The sequence below is a fragment of the Podarcis bocagei genome (genome assembly GCF_964188305.1).
Source record: "Podarcis bocagei genome assembly, chromosome: 1".
Lineage (NCBI taxonomy): Eukaryota > Metazoa > Chordata > Lepidosauria > Squamata > Lacertidae > Podarcis > Podarcis bocagei.
The window spans coordinates 26,766,955-26,792,459 of NC_138125.1; the positions used below are offsets into that span (position 1 = coordinate 26,766,955).

The 25,505-nt window shown below is 42.8% G+C and overlaps 1 protein-coding gene across 7 annotated transcripts in view; it reads right to left on the minus strand.

Moving 5' to 3' along the window:
* Positions 1–5,620: 5,620 nt before the first annotated feature.
* The window catches only part of FLRT2 (fibronectin leucine rich transmembrane protein 2), a 91,138-nt gene continuing 71,253 nt past the window's right edge, over positions 5,621–25,505 (minus strand). For all 7 annotated transcript variants that reach the window (XM_081173185.1, XM_081173187.1, XM_081173186.1 and 4 more), the window contains one exon: positions 5,621–10,201. In XM_081173185.1, the coding sequence (XP_081029311.1) occupies positions 7,820–9,805 (1,986 nt within the window). In that variant the 5' untranslated portion in view covers positions 9,806–10,201 and the 3' untranslated portion in view covers positions 5,621–7,819. The remainder of the gene's footprint in view (positions 10,202–25,505) is intronic.

The following is a 25,505-nucleotide window of genomic DNA, read 5'->3' on the forward strand; positions in this document are numbered from 1 at the left end:
TCCAGTGCAATGAGCTTTTGTACATGGAATTGGGGGGTGGGGGTGCCATATTTGCCTCAGGCAGCAAAATGTCTTGGTCCAGCTCTGAGCATCCCTGAGCAGTGGCGTAGCGTGGGGGGTGCCAGGGGTGCCGGCCGCACCGGGCGCAACATTTGGGGGGGGCGCGTTTGGCCGGCCCTCCTCGAGGAAGCAGGAACCCCACTGTCCTCGGACCTCCTCCGAAGGCTGGCGGTGGGGCGGAGAGACCTCCTCCCGCCGCCAGCCTTCGGAAGGCTGCTCCGAAGCCTGGCGGTGGGGCGGAGAGACCTTCTCCCCGCGCCAGCATTCGGATGGCTGTCCTGAAGACTTGTGGTGGGAGCAGTGGCGTAGCGTGGGGGTGCAGGGGGGGCCTGCCGCACCTGGCACAACATCTGGGGGGCGCGCGGAAGAGACTCGAGTGCTAAAATCCACGGGTTAGGGGGCGCCTTGCCCCGGGTGCTGAGAACCCACGCTACGCCACTGTCCCTGAGAGACAGCTTGACCATGCACAGGCAGTGTTGTTTGTACTTTAGTTCACCCAGGGTGATACTGAAATCTCAGAAATTTGGCCAATGAGGCTCATAAACTAAGTGTGAGCTCTAGAGCACATCTCAGAATAATAGGCAAGGCACATGGCTCCATGACAGAGGGTAGGATTCTTCAGCAGAGGAGTCAGTAGAAAGGGTTCCCTGATGGCTGAAAGACTGAAATCCACCATTTTAAAGTATGAACAATCCCAAATCAATATTTACCTCACAACCAGACCAATAGATCAACTTATCAAAGGCTATACAGCCAGCATGCCAGCAACATTTTCCACCCCAAACTACCAAACCATAGCAAACACACTGTGTAGTGTATCATGAATCTCTGAATGGAGGTTCATGGGTTTGTCTTGCAGTCCATGCAGTCCTATAGAGGAACCACCTTCTCCTCTATAGACTGCCCAGGTCACTAAAGCCTGCAGTTGTGTCCTTCCTCAGCTTGCAGGTGTCAATTGGGCCTTTTCTGTTGTGGTGCCCACAATATTGTGGAATGCTCTCCCTTTGAGATTCTGTGGATAACATTGGTGGGTTATCTCCTCTATGAATTAAAACTCGTCTGTTCACCAAAGCTTTACTGCTGGTGCCATTTCCTGTTCACTTTGGTTTCTGTGATGCTGAGACTCACATTTATTGTTTTTATTGAACTTTGTGTGTTTTATAATGTGAACCACTTTGGTATTTTCTGTAAATGAAAAGTGGTATAAAAAATACTTAAACAAACAAACATTCTCTATTGTTAACTTGGCAAGACAAATTGGGTGGAAACAGGAGATGACACGCCTTCTGTCGCACATATAGAACTTAAGAAGGATATATTTGTCTCAAGGGACTTATTTTGTTTCTTCTCTGTGTTTTCATGCAGTCTGATTGAAAGTGGTGATAACAGAACTCCCAATCCTGCAAATTTAGATCCTGCATCAATTTTAATCCTCCATCAATCTTGATTTATCCTTGATGGGGCCCTTGCAGAGATTTCAGCTGTCCCACAATGTACCTACAGAATTGTGTATCGGAAATCATTTGGCTAGGGAAGTCAGTCCTCAGTGTTTTTTGAGGATAACATTTGATGGCTTTTAGGTAGATGGCTATACACTTTTCCCTTGCTCCCAAGAGAGCTCTGGAAGCTCATGTTTCCCTTAGGGTTATGTCTGAGACTTCAGAACCTATGGGGATTGCAGCATTTTTGCTCTTATTGTGTGCCTTGGATAATTCTTGGTCCCACAGGAGGAGAACTAAAAAAAATCTGAAAGCTGCAATTGGAGTAATAGTCTAGACCAGCCTTTTATCAAATTCGGGACCTCAGATGTTGTAGGGCTACAACTCTCATCATCCCTAGCAAGTAGGACCAGTGCTCAGGAATGATGTTGTAGTCCTACAACATCTGGGGACTCAAGGCTGGCCTAGGCCCTCCATATCCTGATGCAGGAAGGCTTGAACTTGTTCTCTAATTAAGACACAAGACTTACCCACTCTGGAAGAATGGCAGATGAAAATGATGGACTACATGGAATTGGCGGAAATGACTGGCAGAATCCGAGACCAGGGAGAAGAGTCGGTAGAAGAAGATTGGAGGAAATTTAAAGATTATTTACAGAAATATTGCAAATTAAGGAATGTTAGAATGATGTTGGATTGAAGTTAAGTGGTTTCTAGCTGTAATGGTTTAAAAGAATATGGAAAAATTGGATTTCTAATAGGTAAAAATTTAATGTTATAATATATTAAGATTAAAGATCAGGATAATAAGGAGGGAAAGGAATTGCTGAACTAATAAATTGAACTGGAATACAAGAAAGGGAGGTATGAGGAGGTCCGGGAAACAAGTAAATGAAAGATAAGTGATGTAAAGATGGAATTATTTTTAACTGTTTTTTATTTCCTATTTTTTCTTTTTTCTTTTTCATTATGTAATACTGTGAAAACTTTAATAAATATTTATTTAAAAAAATGAACTTGTTCTCTAATTGAAATAGTTTATACTACCTGACCTTAGAGACGCAACCAGAACATGTATTTCCAGTGCCTGGATATGAGTTTCAAGGGATTGTCATGCACAAGGCATGTATTCAGAGTCCAAATTATTTGATGGCTTGAATTTAATTCCAGTATGGTAAGAGTGCTGTTACCCTCAGGTTCTGCTGGAGGGCTTCCCATGGACATTTGATTGGCCACCATGAAAATGCAGTGATGGGCTTTGGCCCATAGCTGTCAACATTTCACTTTTTTAAAGGGAAATTCCCTTAATCTGAATAGGATTCCTCGCAAGAAAAGGGAAAAGTTGACAGCTATGCTTTGGCCTGATCTATAAGGAATTCTCTTATGCTTTTAAAATACGTCTATGCAAGCTCCACTCCAGCTTCTATCTCTCTGAGGATGCTTGACTGCTAGCCACCTAAGACAGATATGTGAGTTTAAAAACAAAGGAGGATGAGGACCAAAGATGAGTAGTAAGGAAGGTAGTCATGTGGGTGGGAAGGCTGGTTGAATTTGGCTTGACTTGGAATGGGCCTCTTCAGTAGATGGGATGGAGCCTGCATCTCATCTCTGTATCCACCAGCTCCGCATACACCTTGGCTTTATGCATTTGGCAACGGTCTGAAGGGTGTGCCTATGGGCCCAGGCACACGGAGTATTGACATGCACAGTGTAGACATATGCCATGCCCACTTCAGACATTACTCCGAAAACATGAAGAGTCAGTGGGACACACTGATGTTGTGGGCAGGGTCTGTAGGTGTTTCCACATTTACTAAATGCTTTGGGCTTCTTCTGAAGAGAGCTTATATTATGAGGCATGCCAGCCACTATGGCTGATCTGGAATTAAAACAGCTCTGAAACACCACATTCATGTGACTCCTGACTTGTTACAGCATTATGTCTTCAGTTCAGAAGATTTCACCCATGTTCTCTCCCCTCCTCCCACAACAATCAATTATTGAGAAAAGAAATTCCATTAAAAATTATCAAAGGGGAAAGAAAAAATCAGTGAAATTATCATGGGTGGGGTGCAGTGGTTTTCCATGGTCAACTTGCTCTTTTGGTGGCTGGGGATGTTTGTGAGACCTTTTCAATCTTGCAATAAACACTGTCTTCAGAAGCTCAGGGTGGTAATGGCACATGAGAGGGTATTCTTTGTGGAAGTCCCTTAGTCGTGGAATTCCCTCCTCACAAAGCTGTACCTGGCACCTCTACTATCCAGTTTGGGTGAACTGGGCCATTGACACCAGGGCAATTGATACCTGAGATATATGGATCCACCCTACTTTTGTGATTGCAATGTGCTTTTAATGTTGTATTTTAAATTGTCATGACCTACCTTGTGAGGTTAGGGTGAAGGATGGGTAATAAATGAAATGAGTTCTAGTAATAAAACTCTGCAACTTCCCTGAATGTCTACACTTTTATTAAGGGGAAAATGTTGTGTCATAACCTTCCCATTTGGGCTTCTTTGATATTAAGAAGCTGAGACAGCCAGGGAGGCTGCAAAGTGCTTGCAAAATGTTTACTAGGAAGGAAGACACGCACACCACCACTTCACAGAAATAAGTTAAACTGAGAACTCTAAACCTGCTGAACTTCCAGAGACATTCTAAAGAAAGTCTATAGTGCCCTGATAATGTGGGTGGAAAATGGAAGCCTCTTTCCCAAGAGCATAAAACTTTTGAATAATTGGATTTCAGCGCAGCACTAGTTTAGATTATGGATCCCTTTCTGCATGGCCTCTGAGATTATGTGGGCCTTGAAACAGCCTTCCTGTCTAGACACTTCACTTTAATTCTGAAGGCTGAGCTTATCCATCACCATGACCACATTATTGATCTGTGAGAAGGAACAGCACATCTGTGGTTGAATTTTGTGCGTGCCTGCATTATTGAGCAATGAGGACTAACATGCAGCTGATGCTTTCTACACTTAACTTTTAGTCTTTCAGGCATACATTTGAACATCAGCCACATTTACCGTATTTTTCGTCCTATAGGGCGCACCGGCCCATAGGACGCACCTTGGGGTATTTTTTTTGGGGGGGGAATAAATAACCCCCCCCCCACGGTTGCCGCCCCAATCCTTGCGCACACCTGCCCGAAGCACGGGGCACCCTCCGGAGGGCTCCGCGTGCTTCGGGCTGCAGGCTGCTGCCCCAAGCCGGGCGCGCGAGGCTTGCAGACACTCGTCCGAAGCACGGGGAGCCCTCCAGAGGGTTCCCCGTGCTTCGGGCGACAGGCTGCCGCCCCAAGCCTCGCGCGCTCAGCGGGACCTCCTGCCGGGCGCGCAAGGCTTGCGGACACTCGCCGGGGCTGCAGGCTGCTGCCTGCAAGCCTTGTGAGCCCGCGGGAACTCCCGCCGGGCTTGCAAGGCTTGCGGATGGCTTCCTGAAGCCTGGAGAGCAAGAGAGGTCGGTGCGCACCGATGCCTCTCGCTCTCCAGGCTTCAGCGAAAGCCTGCATCCACCCCATAGGACGCACACACTTCATTTTTGGAGGGGAAAAAGTGCGTCCTATGGGGCGAAAAATACGGTACCTTTTGTAGCCTTTAAAAGAAAAAGAAAACTGGTTCCTAGAGTATTCAGCCAGTAGCGCTGTGACACCTTTAGTACCAACCAGTTCTCATTCATCTCTCTGCTGAAATGAAATCTATATATTAAATCGGGGTAGATTAAATGTAACCCCTGTTGAGCATGCTTGCAACAAGCACCAGTTGACTAAGCATCAGGAAGGATTTCCTGACAGTAAAAGCTGTGGAACGGTCTCCCATGAGAGGTACTGGACTCTTCTTCCTTGGAGGTTTTAAAACAGAGGTTGGATGGCCATATATCATGGATGCTTTAGCTGAGATTCCTGCATTGCAGGGCGTTGGACTAGATAACCCTCGGGGTCCCTTCCAACTCTACAGTTCTATGATTCCTTATGCACACACATGCAAGTACTTTTTCACTGTGGAGAGTCATACCACTATTTATGTTTAAAAAGAATTTCCTTTTGTCAACAGCCAAACAGCTTATATAGCCGGAAGAAAAAGAAAACGCTTTGCATAAAGGTTTCTAGCTAAAATTACACCATTTCAAACCATACGGCAGCCTTTTATTTAGCAAAGGTTCAGTGACTTCACTATTACAGTAGCCACACAGGTTGCCTAAAATACCTGTTATAGCTGGAGAAAATAGCAAATATACAGAATATAGAATGGAAATCCAAAATGTGGTTATAAAAGGTGTTGGGTGGGAAAGGACAAAATTCCTCGGGAAGTGATTGTACTCTGCCTTTGTACGCCAAAGTGCTGATCAATCTCCTTGGAGTGGCGGGTGAAGATTGTCAAGGAACGGAAGAAGCTGTGTGCAGAATTCAGTTTTGTGATGAACAAGAGACTGAGTAGAGCAAGTACTAACTGCCCCCCTCAGCTCAACCCCTTAAGTAATTCCAGTTTCTCAAAAGTAATTGTGGTTAACTTTTCAATTAAAACGTATTTTATTGAGATGACAACTTGTGTCTGGTCTTTCTGATGTTAGGAAAGGGTTTCGATAAAAGCTCTACCTCCCCAATCAATGTAAGTCAAGGAAAGCAAGTAATAGAATTTGTTTTTATGATTTTTTTGTGTGCTCTGATATCACATATATGGGATTATGTGGGTGTGTTCAAGGTTTAAAGGGAGGAGTGGTTGAGTCAATTTCTGTTTCATTTTAATAGGGACTGTACAGCATACATTCCCAGGGTGTCATTTGCAGAGGTACAACATTCTCAAAATAATATTGGTAGAAATCAGACAAAATTGGGAGCACTGCTATAGCCTCAAGGACCAAACACATTCTACCAAAGTGGGATTGTCAAAGGATGTGGAATGCATTTAAGGTGACATGCGCCTCACAAATCCTTTAAAACATATTTAACTGGATCTTTTTCTTGACACATTATCTTCTGCCCGGCTAAAACTGAACTTAGGCCTGATGATTTTATCTCTCTGGAGAACTGTGGAACGCTCCTCACTGAATTGTTTATATGCTTTAAATGCCTCACAATATTCACTTTCCTCCTCATGGAGCAGGCGAACTTCAGTGAGTGAAGTAAAAAACAAATTATTGGTTTTTAAGAGCACAATCCGAACCATGTCTGCCCAGAATTAAGCCCCACTGAGGCCAATGGGCCTTACTCCCAGGTACATGTATATCAGATTTCAGTCTAAGTTAGCCAGGGATAGGTGTGAAACTAAGAAATAGCAACATGAATTCCTCTGTTGAGTTAAGAGTGTTTGGGATTATCCTTCTAGTGATAAGAATCGGTATTGCTAGCTGTCCTGGCCAACTAACCACATCTGTTTGGATTGCTGGAATGAATACTCTTCAATAAGTTCAAGGCCAACTTTAGTTCTGGTCTTGGCCAGAACTAAAGAAATGTGCTTTTGGGCTGGGGTGGAGGGAATAAGAATATAAAAATCTGAATGTAGACTAAAAGTTCTGACAAGACTGGTCAGGATTTTCTTTTTTAAAATAATGTCCTGATTTTTGTGAGAACTTAAAAACAAACTAAGATTTTGCCTTGAATATTTTCACATCAGTTTTTGCGAGGAGGGACAGATGCATTATGAGCATCCTGTGGGGGAAGAAAAGCTATCAACATAAACAATGGTGGAGATTCATAGTGTTTGATACCAAAAAGGCCCTAATTTCTTCTCTGGCTGGAGGGGGGGAATTAAAAGGTACAGAGGCAGGTAGAAGTGATGAACTAAGTTTAACATGAGTTACTCCGATTTTATGAACCAAAAGAGGAGGTTAATTTGTATTTCTCCTGTCATTTACTCTACCTTAGACATTCCACATGATTCCTCATTTAATACAAACTTATCTCCTAAAACTACTGGAAAATGTACGAGCTGCTATCCCCCAAACAGCTCCAAGAAAGCAAAGTGGTTAATGTTTGAAGAATGAGGTGTTCTTTCCTTTGCCATGGCATTGGGTTCTTATTGTACAACCCTGTACAGTACTTCAGCAATATATTTTTCTTTTAAGATTTAAAAAGCAAAGAGTTACAAAACTGTTTGCAATTAACTTGAAATAGAAAAGATAGCACTTTTTTTTAAATCCCATTATATAGTACACCATATAAATTACAGATTATTCAAATGCACAAATGCATCTGTGTAACATTTATCAAATGTAATTTTTGTTTTGTTTTGTTTGTTTTGTGTGAGTAGGTTTGTTTTGTTTTCCTCCCTCTGAGTTTTTGCTCTCAGCATCAGGTGTCTCGCCACACAACCCCCTCAACTATCACGTGTGGCAGTGCTCCAGGTCTGAGACACTGCTGTTGCAATAGCGCATGTTGTTGGGGATGTGGCAGTCTGTGTAGTTAATGCCCCCATTTGGGGTATAAATGGGCTGCAGTCTGAAATCTCCTTTAAGGAGTTGATCATTATTTAAGGAGACAATCTGAAAGCTGGTTTCCGTCATCTCCAGGATGGAGTTGTCCTTCTTGGTCCCTGCTTCGCAGTAGTCATCTTTCCGCCGGCCCCGGTTATATTTCCATTTCTGAGAGGTGTAGCGTCCCTTTTTGTGCATGTGCCAGCAGAAGATGCTGAGCAGGACCACCAGTACAAACACCACAGCCCCCCCGATCAAGCCTGCCAAGAGAAACGGGGACCCAATGTTATGAGAAGTGGTCTGTTCGTGGCTGGAAGCCGTGTTGCTTCCATTGCTCAGCAGGGAAGCCTTGGTGGTGCCTTCAGAGCAGACGGTGTCCTCGCCAACTCGGTAATTATTAAAATCATCCAAGGGGACCAAGCAAATCCGATACGTGGATTTGGGCTCTAGGCTCGCCAAGCTAATGTTCTGCCTCTTGTCACTAACTATCCGTTCCTGAATGATGCCGCCTTCCAGACTGTGGCCCATTTTAACCCAGGTCAGTTTGTAGGCCATCACGTTGAAAAGGGAATGCCAACTGACTTGGATGCAAGTGTCATTCACAATGTGGATGAAGAGTTGGAACTGTTCAGTAATGGGAGGGGTCACTTTTTCTTCGTCGTCCCTCTCAGGCACAGTGGGGAGTGTGGCTACAGTGTGGGGAAGAGGAGTGTGTTTGTTACTTGGTGTAAAGACCGGTGACGTAGGGGTTACTGTGGTTGGCAGGGATGTAGAGGGAGCTTGGGTAACCAGCGTCAGATCAGGGGTGGTTGTGGGGCATGACAACATATTCATGTTGAGTTCCCTGACAGCCATGCCTCGGACGTGCTCTGGTCCCTGACACATGAACCCTCGCACATTGATAGAGGAAGGGATTAACTTGAGCCATTCGGTGACCCACTTAATACTACAATCACATAGCCAGGGATTATTCCTTGCTGTGAGTTGTTTCAAGTTGCGAAGGTTGTCAAAGACACCTCTGGACAGCATCCGGAGCTGATTGTTGGAAATATCGAGTCTCTCCAGCTGGTGGAGGTTTGAAAAGGCTGAAAGTGGTATGTGTGAAATCTGGTTGTCTTGTAGAGAAAGCCTAAGCAGGTTTGTACCTGGGAGTTCAGGGGGAGGGTATGTTAGTGAATTCCGTACTATAGAGAATTCCTTGAGTTTGGATAGGTGGCTGAAGGTGCCATCTGCAATGCCTTTATTGTTAAGGAGGTTGCCATCTACTATGAGACGTTCCAAGCTTGTGAGATTCTGGAAGGCCATGTCTGATATGATGGCAATGCGGTTTTCGTCGACTCGTAGTTCTTGTAAGTCCACTGGAAGGCCAACAGGCACACTGCTTAAGTGGTTCTTGGACAAGAATAGAAGCTTGAGGCTAACAGCTTCCCGGAATGCCCCATCCTCAACCCCCACGGTAGAGATGGAATTGTCATCCAGGTGCAGCTCTTCCAGTTTCAAGAGCTGTGCTAGAGCAGCCCGAGAAATGGTCTGGATGTTGTTTTCCTGCAGGTGGAGAACCCTGACATTCTTGGGCAAATTCATGGGGAATTCATCCAGCTGGTTGCCATACAGGTAGACTGTGTGCACAGACTGGACATTGTGCAACTCTGCAGGAAATCCAGCATTATTAATTTGGTTATTGTGGAGGTAGAGTACAGTTACACCCTCCGGTATCCCAAGAGGCACTGAGGTCAAACTTCGCTCGTTACAATAGACAAAGTTCCGGTCACAGCGGCACACACTTGGACAGGCCAGAGCTTTGGAGAACTGCATGGAGAGGCCCAGAGAAAAGACAAGCCATGATTTAAAGAAAACAACCCTGTCCACGGGCCACATTCTAGTCCACGGGCCCATTTCTAAATGAAGAAACAAAATACTGAAAAAAGGGGGGAAATGCTAGCAAAAAGAAGTAAAAAAAAAAATATGGAAAGAGATGCTGTGTTTCTATGCAGGTAAGAGGTAACGTCCCAGAGGCGAAATGCAAAATAATCCGTTTATAATTAGATGGCCTTTCACTTAGAAAGTCGCTGTCCTGCTAGCCAGGCTTACACATGTTGTTGCCTGTTGCCATGTATGCTGAATGCTAAGGTAACTGTGTCCCGTACAGGTAACCCAGAGCAAGGTGCCAAACGTCAACCAGAGATGGACAGGACGGCTGGATTAGTACTTCTGTTGGCTGCGGTGACAGGGTCCTCAGCTTCCTTCAGTCGGCAAGGCATTCATTTTAGCTTGAGGCTGGATTTGAGAAATCTGTTAAGAAAGGGAGAGAAGGGAAAATAAATAATGTGGCATTGTTAACTGACAAACATCCTGTGCACAGAAATTCATTAACTTTGTGAAATGGTAACATAAATAATCTAAGCGGTTTCTCTCCCTCTCCCTCTCCTCCAGCTTCTAAAGCCAAGTGGAAAAATCAGCTGGGGAAGCAAGAAGGATAATTGGTTCCCAGGCTAATGACATAACAGTGGGCAGCAAGCTCAGGTTAAAGTTTTAGGCGGCACAGAGTTCCTGGTAGGATTTTGGGGGCAGCAGTGACTGTGGTGCACCTCAAAGTTAGGTACTGCTTGCTACCCCTATACAACCAAGGTGCATAATAAAGCCATGCATTGTGTGGAGAAAATGGGAGTGGTGTTTTTCTTCTCCTCTCAAAATGCCAGAAAGTGGAGTCATCTAATGAGGTTGGGTGTTTGGGAGATTCAGGACAAACATCCCCCAACCGCCCCATCCAATACATAGCAAACCGTTCTATAGCGAGTCAGACCAATGGTCCGTCTAGCTCAGTATTGTTAACACTGACTGGCACTGGCTCTCCAGGGTTTCTGACAGGATTTCTGACTGAGAGTCTTCTCTCAGTCTTGCCTGAAAATGCTGAGGATGGAACCTGGGACCTTCTGCATACAAAGCTTTTCCAGTGACACCACACATACAAGGTTGGCCCAAGACTATTTGCCACCTGAAGCAGAGGACAAGATGGCACCTCCCCATTTTGCACGCAAGAAGCTGATTGGATCTTACTTTAATACTGGCAATAGGATAGCATCCTCCACTGACTTTGAGAGCAGCAGGCTAGTTTAGAGGGTGCATGCATGTTTTAAAGTATGGTTGTGAATTTTTCTTTATTTTAATGTAAACCGCTTTGAAGTTTTGTACAATCAAGCTGTGTATAAATGTTATGCAATATGTACACCTACCTACCTACCTACCTACCTACCTACCTACCTACCTACCTACAATGACAGGCTCTGTAGAACACGCAGCTCTGATATCATGCAAAGAGAAATGGCTGGGGCTGCCCCTGCTGCCCCCCGGAGACTGCTACCTCAGGCAGCTTCCTTACTCTGCCTAATGGTAGCACCAGCCCTGAGAATATTGTTCTCGTAGTACAATGTAACTGTGGAACTTCGTCCCACATTATGTAGGGATGGCCGCCAACTTGACTGGCTTTACAAGTGGCTCAGACCGATTCATGGAGGACAAAGCTATCAACGGCTAGTAGTTACAGTGACAATACCTCTAGTATCTTTGATGACCTGATGCTGGGGATGATAAATGAGAGAGTGTTCTGTTCCATTTGGAAAGCTTTTACCATGCAGTTCAGCCAGTAATGTTCAAAGCAGTCCTAATTTTGCTTTCTCCCTCTGGCATTATTCATTATTTAAATTTAAAGCTGAAATATTTAGTTCCTTAAAGCATGCTGGGATAATGCTGGTTATGAAAGATCTCACACTTGATGATTAATTTGTATTTTCTAATAAGGGGGCAATGCTTCCATTACTTACATTTCAATACATTTGTTTGAACTGATGGCATTAGTTGATCTTACAGTAACTTATATAATAGAGTAAAGTACAGAGAGAAGTATGGCACACATTAAGCTCCCACTGTTAATTGAATTGTAGGTAATTAACAGCTGCCAGGATTTTACCCAAACTGTATCAAGTGTGTGTGTGTGTTCGTGTGCGCATGGAGGGGGGAGATGCCGACATTAGCTAGCTAAATAAACTGATCTATTTTGTTTTTCACAGCACAATCCAAATCATAGCCTCACACCTGGTTAAGGCAGAACATTCAATTTTTGCCTCACTGGTGTGCCCTGTGCTCCTGTGGAAATGGACAGATTACCTAATGCACTGTTTGAGGCTTTGATCTCTTACAAGCCGCCTCTGTCATAGAGGACCAGTTCCTTTTCAATTATGTAAGATGCTGTGATACTGCAGAGACATTTTTAACAGGATTACATTCTAACACACATCTTCTGTGACAGTTTATCATTCTTTAACATGCCTGGGCTCCCTTCTAAATCATACCAACCAGATTGGCCATAATGCCCCCCCCCCCCCGCTTTAAAAACACACACAAATAAACTAAAGTAAGGTTTTTAGAGTCTTCAGATTACAGCCACGTAAACCCACTTTTAGGGACGTGGGTGGCGCTGTGGGTTAAACCACAGAGCCTTGGGCTTGCCGATCAGAAGGTCAGCGGTTCGAATCCCCGCGACAGGGTGGGCTCCCGTTGCTCGGTCCCTGCTCCTGCCAACCTAGCAGTTCAAAAGCACGTCAAAGTGCAAATAGATAAATAGGTACCGCTCCGACGGGAAGGTAAATGGCGTTTCTGGTTTACCAGAAGCGGCTTAGTCATGCTGGCCACATGACCCGGAAGCTGTACGCCAGCTCCCTCGTCCAATAAAGCGAGATGAGTGCCGCAATCCCAGAGTCGGTCACGATTGGACCTAATGGTCAGGGGTCCCTTTACCTTTAAACCCACTTTTGCAACAATGCTCCTGCTGGATGACCACAACCTTACATTTGTGTGTGCAACGACACGTCTCCCAATTGCCTTCTCCCTTAAAAAAGCAAACCCAATTAAACTATGTTCATTTTCACCCCACCCTCCCTCCAAGGATCACAAAGTGGCACACATAGTTACCTCACCGCCTCATTTTACTCCCTCAAAAGCCAAGTGAGGTTGGTTATGTTAAGAGATAGCGATGGGCACAAGAATGGGGCCATGAGCTCAGGTTTCCCAGAGTGATAATCTACCCACATTACACTGGTCTATCCATTTGCCTTCCGTTCAATCATTCCAAATAAAATGAGAATCCCCTCAGAGAGGCACATGCTACTTTAAGAAAGGTAGGAGTCAAGTCCAGCTAATGATATAAATAGGCACTGAGTAAATTAGGGTAAAACCTGGCTGTCTAAACATGTTTTATCGTGTTTTTAATATTCTGTTGGGAGCCACCCAGATGGGCGGAGTATAAATTATTATTATTATTATTATTATTATTATTATTATTATTATTATTACCCTTTCAATTCATGCAAATCTGTTTTCTGAAGCCCATGAACTTCGTGGTCAAAGAATAAGAAGTTATGGATCTTTCTGATATTATGTTCTCTATGCAATATCAGTACTATTTGTAAGGATTTGCCCTTTACTCAGATGTAGTGAGATAAAAATCAAATCAAATCACATTAAATAATTACATTAAATAATTATTAAAAACAAGGGGATATGGGGTGGGGCTTTATATTTTGCCATTTTTATTTTTGTCCTTGTAGTCTGTTAAGGAATGGGCATGAAAAGTAACTAAGAGGGAGGGGGAAAGGAGCAGATGAAATATGAGGAAAGCTCTATTATGAATTTAGCCCAGCTTGAAAGTGGACTGGGTCCCATTTAAAATCCCCCACCCCATTCAACTAGTTTCTCTTGCACAACTTTGACCCTCTCACTTGAAATGTTTTCACCATCCCTAGTGTTTTAAATATTTTATAATATTTTTCAGCGTATTTTTTAACGCTTGTGATTCCTCCCCCTTCATTTCTTTTCTTTTCTACACTATATATGCTACTCTGCTCTGAACTGTTTTCAAATACTTGGTGACCTAGCTTGAAACGAATACTGTTCTTTTTCTTATTGATGTCTTTCCTCTATTGTTACTGCTTTTTCAGGGTAAAATGTCAAAAGGCTTTAATGCTTTTTAAATGCCTCTGGTTTTCTTTCAGTTACTTACTTATACAATTCTTCCGCTCACTGAGTTCATTCTATTAACTTTGTAACTTGGCTTGGTGCTCATTTCATGGAACATATGGATGGCTGTCATTCATTTTCATATATTCCCCTTTTCAAACTGTTATAATGTCTCCATTTCTCCCATTTTCTATACTTATTCCATTCTTTCTTTTATCATTTTCTATTTACTTTCTAATTTATTGTTTCTCCTGCGTATTACTATCCCACCCCCATCACAGGGTTTCTATCCTTTTTTATATATCATTACAATAATTAATTTATTGTTACTGAAGCTCACAAAATGTACTTTGAAGCACTTATTTTTTTACTGCTCTTCTAACAGACACAGCTTATCCAAGTTTTTCTGTCTATCAGGACTTTATTTCTCTTGATTTTCCATTTTCTTTAGATGGAAAAATGTTCCAACTTCCTCGTTTTTAACAACTGTGCATTATATCTTTCTTTTCCAATGACATGATTCCCCTTCCCCATTCTTCCTTGTGGTTTGTTGCCTGTCCTATGAATGTCAGTTTTCTCCTTTCAGCCTCTGATATTTGTCTTTGCTTCATTCAATGGCTATCCTTTCTCTCACAAATTTGACACTTCTATTTTTCGTAACAGGCAGAGACTAAGATATATCTATTTTGGATCTCTATGGTTCAAAGGCATTTATACTTTTAAATGGATCCAAATATACCCCTCCAAAAATGCAGTTTTATGTGCTGTCATACACAGTACATTCCATATTCTTAAAGTAGTAAAGTAAGTCTGATTAGAAATCCAGTATTTGATATATTTCATTCCCCCCCTAAATGTCTCTCCCCAACAACAAAGCTTTTCAAGAAATATTATGTCTCTAGTTAAAGTCTGGGTTAGCTTCACCCACATTTTAGTACATTAATAGGAAACTACCCTATAAAGCCTGTTCACCAGAATATTGCATTCTCCTTGTTCATATCCCTCTTGACACAAGTTTAATTACACCTGCCTTTCTGCCTCATTACTAATGGAATTTAGAATTAGAAAGGGAACAGGCCAAAGCCACAGGCATGAGGCAGAGAAGACAAACGTGATGAATGAGGAAGGAAAGAGGAGGGGTGAAGGCAGGCCGAAGTGTGTGGAGTGGAAATGGAACCAATAACCAGCGCATATGGCTTCAGTGTGCATGTGTCCACTGTCAGCCCGATCGATGCTGCTTTGTTTCCCTCTGCAATTACCTTTGTGAACTGTACATTCCTCAGGGCAGAAGCTGTATCACCCACTATGTTTATAAAGCAAGCCGCTAGCAGCAGAGAGATGCAGTGATTCGATGCCGGGGGGAAAGTGCTGGGAGAAAAGTAGCTTGTAACTAATGATAGCTGGGGCTTTTTTCACCATGACTTAACCCACAGTAGCAATCCTATGCAAATCAGCTCAGAAACGCCAGATCCAAAGGGGTTTACTCCCAGTGCTAAAAGCCAGGAAAATAACTGGCAGTGCAGTCAGGCCAGGATCGGTGTTATATGCTCAAATCGTCTTGCCCCAGTGAGCAACCTGACTGCTGAATTCTGCACCCGCTGAAGTTTCTGAACCGTCATCAGAAGCGGCCCAATGTATAACACATTGCAGTAATCTACCCTAGAGCATAGACAAAAGGAGTATCCCCAAGCTACGTTCCGAGGAAGTGTAGGGTCAGCTGTGGTGTAGTGGTTAAGAGCGGTAGACTCCTAATCTGGTGAACCGGGTTCGTGTCTCCGCTCCTCCATATGCAGCTGCTGGGTGACCTTGGGCTAGTCACACTTCTCTGAAGTATCTCAGCCCCACTCACCTCACAGAGTGTTTGTTGTGGGGGAGGAAGGGAAAGGAGAATGTTAGCCATTTTGGGACTCCTTTGGGTAGTGATAAAGCGGGATATCAAATCCAAATTCTTCTTCTTCAGCTACCTCCCATCCATCTGGTCTAGGGAACCACCCACTAACAGTGTGTCAAACTTATCTGGATTGAGCTTCAGTTAATTGGCTCTAATCCAGTCTATGCAGCAGTCCAACACATCCACTGCTACACCCGCAGATGTAAAGGAGAAGTAGAGCGGTGTGTCATCAGCTTATTGCAGACAGCGTACTCCAAAACTCTGGATGACCCCACTCAGTGGTTTCATGCAGATGTTGAATAGCATGGGAGATAAAGACGAACCCTGAGGAATCCCTCAATGAAGGCTCCACAAAGCTGACTAGCACTTCCCAAACATCACACTCTGGAAAAGACCATCCAAGTAGGACTGGAAGCCATGCCACCCACCCCCAGCTTGGACAGCTGCTCCAGAAATATACCATGGTCAAAAACTGCTGAAAGGTCAAGTAGAGTTAACAGAGACACGTTTCCTTGTCTCTCTCCAGACAGAGGTCATCATAGAGGGTGACTAGAGCAGTTTCCGTGCCCAAACTGGGCCTAAATCTCAATTGAAATGGATCTAGAACATCTGCTTTACTCCAAGAGCACCTGGATCTGGTCCGCAACCACCCGTTCAAGAACCTTGCCCAAGAAGGGGCAATTGGAAGCTGTACAATCCAAGCAGGGTTTATTAAGCAGTGGTTTTACCACTTCCTCCTTCAAGCAGGCAGGGACAACCCCCTTTCACAAGGAGTCATTAATCACCTCCCTGGCCCAGCCAGCTGCCCCCTGCCTGCTAGTTTTTATCAACCAAGAGGGGCAAGGATCCAGAGGGCAAGCAGTCACCCTGACTGATCCAAACACCTTGACCACGTGGGTGGCGCTGTGGTCTAAACCATTGAGCATCTTGGGCTTGCCGACCAGAAGGTTGGCAGTTTGAATCCCTGTGATGGGGTGAGCTCCCATTGCTCCCACAGCAGTTTGAAAGCATGCCAGTGCAAGTAGATAAATAGACACCGCTCCGGTGGGAAGGTAAACAGTGTTTCTATGCGCTCTGGTTTCCGTCACGGTGTTCCATTGCACCAGAAGCAGTTTAGTCATGCTAGCCACATGACCTGGGAAGCTGTCTGTGGACAAACGCCGGCTCCCTTGGCCTGAAAGTGAGATGAACACCACAACCCCATAGTCACCTTTGACTGGACTTAAACGTCCAGGGGTCCTTTCACCCCAGCCTTACTAATTGAAACTCAGCCAACACGATAGTGTTCTGGACACCCCTTGAGATTCATATGCTGTAACAGCAGAATAAAGCATGTAGCGGATGCTAGCAATGTAATCTTCAAAATGCTTTGCAAACAAGTCACAGTGAGCTATTGTTTCTGCTACCTCCTTTGGGCCAGGCTGTAAAAGGCCTCATACTACCAGGAAAAGCTCTGCCGAATAGTATAATGAGGATGCAATGGAGGCAGCAAAGTATGCCTTTTTGTTTAGGACTGCAGCTCAAATGATGTAGCAAAACAACCAATCAAATCCTACAGGATCAATCAAATCCTGAAAGATCTGTACTTCTGACTCGAAAACACAATTGTGTGAAACCTTAAGACGCAAATCTGTTCCAGTGTGCCAATACTCTTGTACAAATGTATATTTTAAATAAATTTGTTCCATTTAATAGTGGAGACAGGATCATCATTCAGCTGTATCCTTTTTCCAGCCTTTCAAAGCCTTGATTGCTTTTCTGTGTCAGAATGTGTTGTAAACTATGTACAAGGCACTGCTTAAGGAAGCTGCTTCCATGTACTGATTTAATTGATCCATTCAGTCATTCGAATCAAAAATTAAAACTGACTTATTTACATCACACATAATCTTCACCAGGGTTCTCTTCCTGAAGCTTACATTAAAACCATTAATCAAAAATCTGGGTGAGGGGGGCAGCTTCCCCTGATATGTGTGAGTAATGGTTTTGCAGGAAAGCTGAAGGGCCAAAGGGCTGGAGCCAGTATTTAGATGTTTAAAGAACATGCCGAGGGGGAGCAAAGTGCTCCCCCTAACATGCCAGACCCTGCCAGCTTCATTTCTGATCTTCAAGGGGGATTCTGAGCATGTTCACTGAATGCACTTAGAACACTTCTTGGGACTGGGAGCCTTGGTGGTGCAAATCCCTGATGCCATAACCAGCATAGTGGTAGATACATAAAAGGTGCTGTATACAAAGTCAGACCACCAGTCCTTCTAATTCAGTACTGTCTACACTGACAGGCTGTAGCTCTTCAGAGTTACCCTCCTAGCCCTACCTGGAGATGTTGGGGAGAGAACCTGGGACCATTTGCATGCAAACCATGTGCTCTGATGAATCCTTTCCCTTCTTCATGCTGAAGCATCAACATGAGGGCTCTGGCTGCAGAGCAGCAAGAGTTTTCTGTCTAGCTTTTTTATGTTGAAATATACCTTGCCTGATGCCTAGGAACTAAGCTCTGTTTGCATTGCTATGATTCATTCAGTGCTGTCCTGGTGTCTTATAACAGGGTTGGGGGTCCAGGAGCCATTCAGTTGGACTGTGAATCCCACTGCCCTGGGTGCAGCCAAGGAGAGTTGGAGTTGAGCAACATCCAGAGCGCCACAGATTCTCTATCTACTGACCTACCACTCTCCTGTTGACTCAAGGTGCAGAAGATGGAAGGAAAACGAGGCTTCCTTTAATTTCTCACAGGCTTAGCATATAACTGTTTAATTGTAGAGAAGGATTAGCTTTGAAAATAGTCATCCCCCTGAGACTGTTTAAAATGTGTTTTGGCTTTTCAAAGTGATTAGCACAATCTTTATGTAATCAAGAGCAGGGAGGTGGGGGGGGGAGTATTGTATAAAAGTGTTATTGGCTGCTACCACGTCTTCGCAGATGTGAGAAGAAAGTTAGATCTACCCTGTAAAAATGAGCCGCAAACTGCTTAGCTTCATTTTTAATGACGGACAGTAAATACATACAAGGGGATGTCTCGCTATGCGTTAGAAGAAAGAACCAAGCTGGGCTTTCAAGGTACAGAACGCAATGCAAACACATTTAAAAGTAAAAGGAGTAGGGCTGGGGAAATGAGGAATTGTGCACTGTTGCTTTTACTCTCGCGGGCTTTGCATGCCAAAATTTGGTTTGGATAATATTTTCTCTGGGAACTTCCCTTTTTCAGGTGGGATTCAGGCTGCATACACAGCATACATTTAAAGCAACCCCCCCCCCAAGAGAATTCTGTGAATTCTGTTAAGGGTCCCAGGAACTGTTGCTTGGTGGGGCGGGGGTAAACTATTGTTCCAGGAATCTTTGGGTGGAAAATGTGCTTTGAATATACACATACATGCCCACAGCCTCACTCTCATATTGGCAAATTCAGGTTTCAGTATAAAAATGGATTTGTGGAACAAATCTGCCCTCCCCCACCCAAAAGAAAAAAAAAAGAAATCAGACTTTCTGGCAAGAAAAGTGACAATAAAGTGCACTGGAAATTGTGGGATAACAATTGCATGACATAATGTCATAGAACCTCCCCACAAACAAGTCAGATGAATGTTCAATAAATAGCTGGTACTGTATGTGCATTCACAGCACACAATGAAAACACTATGAAAGCACTTGAGAATAAGAGTTCCCACCCCCCACCCCAATGAATTCTGGGAGCTGTGGTTTGCTCAATGTGCTGAGAGTTGTTTAGGAGCTGCCTGTTCCCTCCCAGAACTGCCATTTCTAGTGTTCCCTGTGAAGAGAGCCTAATTATTAAACCACTCAGGAACTGTAGCTCTGAGAGCGGGGGTAGGGGCCTCCTGATAACTCTAAACATCCATAATAAACTACCGTTTCCATAATTCTTTGTGGGAAGCTATGACCATTTGTAGTGGCATCACAGTGCTCTAAATATATGCTGTGAATGTGGCTGGTACAGCACCCCCAACAAATGGATGAATGCTCAATAAACAGGTCATCTGGAAGCAACCTCAGATTTCAGACTAAATACCTCCTTATTCTCACAAGCTGATAATAGATTACGGTAATTACATTAATAAGGCTGGGAAGTCTCTCCCTCCCATCATTACGTTTAATAATAAATATCCAGGGTGCCTGTGAGCAAACAGAGAGGAATTATACCGTATATTTGCTTACTTTTCTGCCCACTGTGGCAACAATGTTTTTGCCATGCTGCTCTTTTGCTGCAAATTGCTTAAATCTCTCATACACAGAAGTTTAGAGCTAGGTAATTATAGTCATGAAAAGGTACCATCATATTCTCTTCCTTTAGCGGTCAAAAGCTGTTTCCCCTGCACTGGGGTTCCTTTTCTAAAGGCAGTTGTTATTGTGTCAGATTCTTTGAGTCCGAGTTAAATCTACTCCTGCTCCTTTTATTGCACAATTTCAAACTGTTTTGCTATCATATAATCTAACTTTGCTAAAAGTAAACTGCAAGAATGAACAAACTTTCCTTTCTTCTTCTTTTTAAAATGTATTTAAAAGGTTTGTTTCATGCCATATATAGCTAGCTAACTGATCACTGTACTTTGCAGGACAGGGTCTCCTGCAGATACAGTAAAATGTGAATCGGGCCTTCAGCATGGTTGGTATCTCCCCTTTGGAACTCCTTATTACATATCAGGCAGGTTGTCTGTTGTCTTTTTGGCACTTACTGAAGAACTTCCTTTTTCAATAATCCTTTAAAGTGGAGATATTTACACACAGAGAGATGTTTTAATTGTTTGCAAATATGGACATTTTAATATGGAATTCTTTTGCATTGTTTTTATTGTTGATATGAAACCACATCAAGATATTTTATGGGAAGTGGTTAAAAAAATGGAAGTAATTAAGAAAAAAAGTTAAGGGAGGGGAGCTTTCACTTTCATAAGCTTCCTTTAATATTATCTCCTGTTGGTAACTGAGAAACTTTTTAATTGTATTTCCCCCGTATGGTAGCCATGGGATCATACAATTGGAACAAACTTATGAACCAACACAAAAACTTTAAAGCTTAAAACAATCTCAATCTTTTTGCACATTTCTACCTCTTATTTGGTGGACGGGCGAGTAGAGGGAGGTAATTTTAAAGCAAGCATTTTTCATATCACTTTTCAGATCAAATATGTGGGGATCACATCTGCTTAACCCCACTTAAAACTCATTGCATGTTTATCTGATTTTCCAAAGATGATCTACGTGTGCTGGATGCTTGAGTGCACATGAGATCTCTCCTTATATTCTGTATCCTGCATGTGAAGATGTAGGAGAGTATGACATCACAGTAAGATTAATTTGCTTTTAACCAGGCTTTCTAATTAAAGCTTTGGAGAGTGAAAACAGGCCACATGCTGCATGAGAAAACTATGCACGGAACTGCATAACAAAAGGACCAAAAAAAAAAAAAAAGGTTCCTATAATTAATTTCACTTGAATTCTTCCGTCTTAATCATGACAACCACTTGCACACAAGGCCCCCAGTATCCTCCCAAGCTCAGCTGTCTGTCTGTCCGATAATGAGTGATAATTCTGGAACAAAATATGGCATATTTGAGTACCTGCTTTAGAGCATTACACTACATTGCTGGCATAGCTTATTTGTCTCAAACCTGACTAGCTCAGGGACCCTGAATTCAGCTCTCAAGTACCAGAGTGAATAGATTATTGGGAAACCAAGATTCAAACCCTGGTCAGCCATGACATCCAAATGTCTTTTCACAAGCCACCATTGTAGTAGGGAGCATCTAGATTTATATGCCTATCCCGTACATCATATTTTATAGTGGTGCATAAATCTGGTGGTGCTGTTTTTTTTCATTTCTCAATCCCATGTGTTTCCATTATTAAAGATCTCAGATGCATTGTTAATCAAATCATTCATTAAAATCATATTAGACTGATTATTCATTCATTATACTCACATTGGTTTCTCAACCACAGTGAGTTGTATTCAACTAACTTTTACTTGGAGAAGGCACACTGAAACGAATGGATCTGAGTTAGGCATGGGCTCCATTTACACTATACATTTGAGGCAGCATCCGTTCCCAGAGTGGTTTAACCACTGACTACTCTTTCCAGGGAATTCTGGGAATTGTAGCATGCTGTCTGAGACATGCTAGAAAGGAGCACTGCCGGAAAAACATTGAATCCAACCATTATTTCTTCTGTTAGAGCACAGGTGCTGTCCCTTTGCTTGCTCTGCATTCCCTTTGGTCTTCTCATTTTTAGTTCAGCTTCAACCATTCCAAATTGAGAAACATTTGCTGGAATGATGCAAACTACCGAAAACTTGTGCATAACACAACACCCGCTAACTAAAACCTATTTACAGCACCTTGATATTTTGAAACAAAAGTCACCTTGATGCCTTGAATTCACCATCCAAGAGGAGCCCACAAGAGTTTATTTCTGACCAGCAGTAGGGGGAGCTCTCATACAGCTGCAAATGTCTCATCCCCCTCCCTTTTGTTACTTCTTCAAAACCCAAACATGTTTCCAGCATTGCTACAGTATTTGATGAGATAAACAACAAAGTCATCTATTGCTACCATTTCCCCAGGTCTGCAATATTGGCTCTCTTTAAGTGGTGGTGTTGGGATCAAAGAAGGAACATTTTTAAAACAACAATGAAACTCTGATGTGCACCTTAGTTACATCATGACTGATAGTCTCCCTCACCAGTGCTACCTCCACAATGTTTGCTTCTGGAGGTAGTGAAGGAGACCATCAGACCAGCCGCACAAATATTAATAGCCCAATGCTGGAAAGACAAAAAAATGCCCTCAAAAAGGATTGGCAAATTAAGTTAATGGAATATGCAGAGATGGCCTAACTAACTGGCAGACTTAGAAATCAGGAAGATAACAAATTTAAAAATGAATGGGAAACTTTTATTGCATATATGACAAAGCATTGTATACAAGTAAATGCATCAGCAGGGTTCTAAAAAATACTTGCAATACTATCCTAATAGATAAAAATAGATATGGATGGATGGAAATATGATTTGGACATGAATGATTTAACAATGAAATAATGGAACCATGGAAGGGGTAGAGGGAAGTCGGGGGATTGGAGAAATTCCATATTTCGGTACTGTATTGAATGTACAAACATTATGCAAAATGATACAGTTATTCAAATTTTTATTTTTAAATGTTATAAGATGTTTATTATAATAATAAAATATTATAAAAAACAGAAACAAAATGTTTGCCTCTGCTATTTATCAAATGCCATTGAATAAGTGACAATTGTCAGCTGAGTCATTTGAATAAGATGGATGGTGTCCAGGGAGAAAAGGAGTGGATAATATTTTGCAGGATAATCTCTACAAAAACATAATATAATATGAAGAGAAATAAACAGAGAGCTTTTGCCTTTCTTAGCTTAGGCTTCATCTATAGCAGAAATCGTTAACCACTAAACATATAGGGGAAAACTCCTTCAGAACACAACAGCAAATCAGGGCACAAATTTCCTCAGCGAGTAATTCCTCATACTATTTTGACTGGTTGCTAAGGGCACACTTCTACCATGTAAAGGATTCAAAGTATAGGCCCTCAACACCAATTCACAGAAATGTACAGAGTGCCTCTGGCAGATTAAGACACTGGGTTCACTTTGCAGTGGACCGAGCTGCCCTGTAAGCAATCTAAAAAATAAAATAAAAGAGGGCAATAGGGGGCAAGATATAGCTTAGCCCAAAAGACATAGGAGCACAGAGCTGGGACATGTTCCTGGGCTCCACCTCCTAACAATGCCTCCCCCCTTAAAGGCTAAAAAAATCTGTTTAGTTTTTTGTGGACCAGAGTCCACTTCAGGCTCTGCCTTTTCTTTTTACTGCATTTCTTTGTACCATTTAATATGGTACAAAGTCAGTGAAAAATATTGCACATTGCTAATAAGTACAGCTCCTTTTATAAATAGAAAGACCAAAGAAAAAAGTACAGTACTGATAGATGTTCCATAAGAACATATGAATAGTCCGCTGGATTGGGCCCGTGGCCCATCTAGTGATACATTCTATTCTTATAGAAGCCCACAAGCAGATCCCAAGTACAACACTCTCCCCACTTGTGTTTCTATCTCCCACAGAGGAGTTAGAATATACTCGTCATGGCTAAAAGCCAGTGATAGACAAAATTCATGGGGGATGAAGCTAATACTCCATTAAAGCCACCCAGCTTGGTGGCCATCGCTGCCTCTTGTGAGACCAATTCCATAGTTTAACTAAGAAGTACCTTCTTTTGACCTGAATCTTCCAGCATTCATCTTCAGTGGATAGCCCTAGGCTCTAGCTTTATGAGAGAGAGAGATAAAAAGTTTTCTCTATCCAATTTCTCCACACCGTGAATAATTTTATACACATGTATCACCTTTATTTGGTATTTCATTATCCCCCCACATGCAAATTTACTTCTTTTATTAAACTGATATCCCATCCTTCATCGCAAATGACACCTAATTCAACACATTGTGTCATAAACTTGTAATATGCAGACTAAAGAAGTCAAGCTTCAAGACTGGGTCAAACAAGATGTTCCTAAAGGTATAGTCATTTTTGCCAGTGGGTCACCTTATTTCACAACACTTGCACACACCACACCATGGAAACCAACAAGTTGTTAAGGCTCAGGCCACTTCTCAACTTGGCCTGTGCAGTGACCTTGAATGTAAATGTCTGTGGACTGAATTAGCTCACACAATCTCATTTTCAAAACTGCAAGTGATATGGCATCAAACACAGACTGCAAAGGGCTCCTCTTTTTCAACATAAAGCAAATACTTTTGACTACATTCGGAAGCAGATGGCAGAGCAGGGCAGCATGCGAAACACAGGTGTAATTTGCTCAGTGCCGCTAAGCAAATGTGTTCCAGTGTCCTGCTTGAGCCTGACGCTTTAGAGAATTCTCTGGTGTCAACCCTGAGTCCGTAATGATGAAGTGTTCACCTGTGAATGAGTGGATCTCGGCTTCCTCTAATATAGAAAACTGTGAGCGCTGCTATTCCAGATAATCTCCCTCCAGATGGCCACCACTATGCCATTTTCACTCCACTGGGCTGAAAGGAACAGATGATCAGCTCCAGGACTGATATTAAACTGTGTTCCCTCTCGAAGAGGAGACTGCTACGGAACAGAGCAGTTGGTGTCTTGATTCACCTTCCCTCAAGGCCACATTTCTCAAGGTGGTTTCAGTTTAAACCTTGTAAAATTGAAACTTCTTCTTTTTTTTAATGGTGTGGGCTAAGGAGACAAGCGTGACAACTCATTTCTCAAGAAAGTGCGCTGCACGTACCTGTTACACACAGAGCTGGTATTATTTCCCAGCTCAAGAGATACGGGTCCGTCAGGTGTGCCTTGTCACCAACTAATAGGCAAAAAAGGAATACATGGAGATTTTCTATTTACGAGGAGCCCAGAAATCAGGCTACAGAACAGAAGAGAAAGGAAGCCAAGTGATTCCATTGTCTCTGCTGAGAGAACTACTGTCTGTGCATCTTCCTTAACTGTCACCTAGCAGTAGCTACCTAAATGGTTTCTATCCCAGGGTAAAATGGGGAGGCGTAGAACTAAATAAACAAATAAATAATAAACATTTGAAACTAGTACCTGAGTTTGCTTTTGTTTTCCCCTTCTCCCTCCCCAACCCCTTTTTCTTTTGTGCCCTGTCT